Genomic DNA, 4,107 nt, shown 5'->3' with positions numbered 1-4,107 from the left:
TATAAATTAAAAAATAGAAAACATTTAAGCATATATAATGCTGGAATAACAAAATAATGAGCATAGTAAAAAAATAATTAGAATAATATGTTAGTGAAAGTAATTTTAGTATTAACAACAAAAATTCAAAATTTATTTACACAATTCAGAATGAATAAAAATAAAGGTTGTAAAATATATATTCCATGCACGTAATATAAAAAAAATTATTTAAATAAAGGTATTTTTATAATATACATTATATATTCTTAAAAATTATGCTCAATTATATTATTATATTTCTACCAACTTTCCGACAACACAAAGTTATATCACTGGAAAGCAGAGGAACTATCTGTATATGGTAAAATATGCTATGTTAAGTCGTGCATGGAATATATATAATATAATTGAGCATAATTTTCAAGAATATATAATGTATATTATAAAAATATTTTTATTTAATTATGGCTGTAAAATGCCAAAAAAATATAATTTGGTCATGGCGGTGCGGTGACAATGGTTGCTTAGGCTGTATTTGATATCTGAGACAAATATTAGGCGATTCTAGGACGGATCCATCCGGGCCCAAAGAAGAAGGCATGGGCTATGCACACAAAAATTTGTGACTCGCGCGGATTTCTAGTTTTATGGCTGTAAAATGCCAAAAGATATAATTTGGTCATGGCAGGACGGTGAAAATGGTTTTATTGTGTCGTATTTGATGTCCAAGACAAATATTAGACGATTCCAGTACGGAACCATCCGGGCCCAAGGCGGAAGACATGGGCTATAGCACACAAAAATTTGGGACTCGCGCGGATTTCTAGTTTTATGGCTGTAAAATGCCAAAAAATATAATTTGGTCATGGCGGTGCGGTGACAATGGTTGCTTAGGCTGAATTTGATGTCTGGGACAAATATTAGGCGATTCCAGGACGGATCCATCCGGGCCCAAAGCAGAAGGCATGGGCTATAGCACACAAAAATTTGGGACTCGCGCGGATTTCTAGTTTTATGGTTGTAAAATGCCAAAAATTATTTTTATATTACGTGCATGGAATATATATTTTACGATATTTATTTTCTTTCATTCTGAATTGTGCAAATAAATTTTTGAATTTTTGTTTTTAATACTAAAATTATTATTACTAACATATTATTCTAATTATTTTTTTACTATGTTCATTATTTTGTTATTCCAACACTATATATGCTTAAATACTTTCTATTTTTTTAATTTATAAATAATATTTATTTATTCTATAGGTAAGTCCATAATATAAATTAAAAGAGAAAATCATAATATTAAAAACTTTTTTTTAAAAAAGAAGATAAATATTTATAATTTAGAGGGTAAAATAAGTATTTGACAATTTAAAATTTGGAAAATCTAGTTGAGTGACCTTCTGAGTCCAATAAGCATAGTTTAGTTACTTTGTTGTTACAAACGAAAGTAAAGTGACTTTAGGAGATAATTTGAGATAGTTGAGTGACCATTTAAGTAATTGACTCGTTGTTATAGAGAACATATATCATAACATAACATAAAAATCGGTTCTGAGAAAACTTGACTTTTATAGTGAATTACTGTAATATAGAGAATGACGTTAAAGAGATGTCTGACTGTATGTGTTATGCATTTGTTTGTTTGGTGTAAACACTTGATGCGTATAAGCTTTTACCTGAGTATGCATTTATGCTTAATACAATGTGATTAGTGAAGCTACATTAATAAAATTCCTAAATAATCTAGAGTCCCAACCAAATTCTTATTAAATTATCCGATGTGATTTCATGCTCAACTTAGGAAAGATTTTCCTGCCAAATTTCATTTATTTAACAAAATCAAGAAGAGGCCAAACAGTACTGATGATCCTCTTAACAAGTAAAGGCAAAAAGGGTAAAATATCTAAAATTGATTTTACTGAGAATTAATTAATCCCTTTCATACTTGTTTACGCTATTGCTTCTAAAAGATATAAATCTAAATAATTAACTCTGATTTTTCATTCCTATTTTAGGCATATAAGGTTGGAAAGGTTATAGAAATTTAAAGTAGTATATAAATGATTACAAGACGTAATGGACATTATTTCAAATCAAAATTTTCCATAGCAATGGAAAACCTCCTCCATATTCATCTATTAACTTCAACTATTTTCTCAATTTTATTTGTAGTGTTGGGCAATGAAACATTTCTTTCACCCCTTAATTCCACTTATATTTAGCAAGCTAAAGAAAAATTTATGTCTCTTGATCCATCTAAAATTTCAGATCCTCCAATGTCATCCTATACTTTTGCTCTTTACAACCGCGATGTATTTGAAAAATCAAACTTCAAGGACTACGACTCATTATTTGAAAGTAGGCTTGCTCGATGTCATGCTAGAGCAAGTTATTTATCTACAATTTTTGAAGACAATAACGACGTTAAAGAAGGTGCAAATCTCTCGTGGCAACACGATGCACAAGGAGGTAAGATTCGCGAAAAGGTTCCAACGGGGATTGCATTCGACGGGGTTCAAGTTGCATGATTGAGGATCCAACTTTACACTGTGACCAAAATAGTCGTGAGTGTAGGTATGATTTTACATATACGGATGGATCAAGAACAAAAGGTTTTATAGCAGATGACGTGATAACTTTTGTTGTAGACCAAAGACCAATTAGGGTTACGTTTGGATGTGGCAAAGATCAAATCGGTGAAAGAAACTTCACTGGTACATATTCTGGGATTGCTGGCCTCGGACGTAGAGTAAACTCACTAAAAGTAGGTGGATATTCTTTACCATCACAATTTGGGGCTAGCCTATTTTCCATGTGTTTACCAAGTTTTTATTCAAGAAAGGGATCTACAATTAGTTTCCATAAAACTCCGTGGCCTAGATCAACATCAGCAAAATTATTACCAAATTATAGGTACCCTACACTTCATTTTGTAAACCTTTATAAAGTTTTTATTAATGATAAGGCAGTCCCGGTTAAGCCATCATGGTGGCGTTTCAAAAGAGATATGAGTGGTGGAGTCGTCTTGGATACAGGCACAACATTCACCCGTTTTCCAAATGGTTTTTATGTCATATTTCGCTACATATTTAGAGCTGAAGTACGAGATATTCCTATGGTCGAAGGTCCTATCGGACCTTTTGATACGTGCTATAAAGTGGATCCAAATGGTCGCAATCTATATTTTCCTGTTGTGAAGTTATATTTTGGTAGTGAAGATCCGCGGACAATGTTGTTGTTGTCATTCGACATAGATGCATGTGATTAAGGTATTTAAATTTCTAGTCTTATAATACAAGGTATATCCACGTTCACTACTATATGCCTTCTTCTTTTCTGTCTGTTTCTTTTCTTATGACTCCTATATACAAAAGTTATAGATATCAATATTTGCTAGAATCTTGCATTTGTAATTGTAAAGGAGATAATTGGATTGATTATTGTTGATTGATTAGACGATTAAATAATTAGAAGTCGTTAAGTCAGAAATGCCTGAACTGAGTTGGATTAAAGTAAACATAGAAGAGAGTAAATTAGCGGGGGGAAGAGCTGGAGCAGGAGGAATTGTGAGTGATCAAGTTGCAATATGCTTATGGCACTTGATTATCAACTAGACAGGGCGACAAAGTATTAGAATCAAAAAAATCAGGTGTCATGCGGAAGCTAACAAAATATATATTCAACGATGATAAATCAAACAATAAAGATAAATATATCAAAAGAGTTACAAATATTTAACGTAGTTCAATCAATTGACCTATATCCACATGCGGAAATGAGCAGTCCACTATAGAAAATAATCTCACAGAATTTACTTCTTAAAGAGGTTTATACAAGTGTCAAAATAACAACTGTATTACAAATTCTTCTCTTAAACAAGACTCTCAAATCCCTTAGGATGCGCTACATTGTGGATTCTACCAAGTGAGGAGGAATGAACCTTAATTTATAGGAGTTCAAAATATTTTCCTCCAAGGAAAAGATTGTTAGATGTAGACTTCAATGATGAAAAATAACATATTATTATGTGCAAGATCACTTGAGATGTAAAGAAGGATGCGGGCAAATCTATCAATGATGTACGGAGGAAGACAAGAAAGGAGGAGTAAAAGAAACAAG

At 31.9% G+C, this 4,107-nt stretch overlaps 1 protein-coding gene across 1 annotated transcript; it reads left to right on the top strand.

The window, feature by feature from the left end:
* Positions 1 to 2,512: 2,512 nt before the first annotated feature.
* Positions 2,513 to 3,256, top strand: LOC142164328 (aspartic proteinase nepenthesin-1-like). Its single transcript, XM_075222316.1, has one exon. The coding sequence runs from the start codon at positions 2,513 to 2,515 to the stop codon at positions 3,254 to 3,256; it is 744 nt and encodes a 247-aa protein (XP_075078417.1).
* Positions 3,257 to 4,107: the final 851 nt, after the last annotated feature.

Source organism: Nicotiana tabacum, chromosome 9, assembly GCF_000715075.1.
Source record: "Nicotiana tabacum cultivar K326 chromosome 9, ASM71507v2, whole genome shotgun sequence".
Classification (NCBI taxonomy): Eukaryota; Viridiplantae; Streptophyta; class Magnoliopsida; order Solanales; family Solanaceae; genus Nicotiana; species Nicotiana tabacum.
Note: the sequence above shows the minus strand (reverse complement) of the source record. Positions and strands in the feature narration are given on the sequence as shown.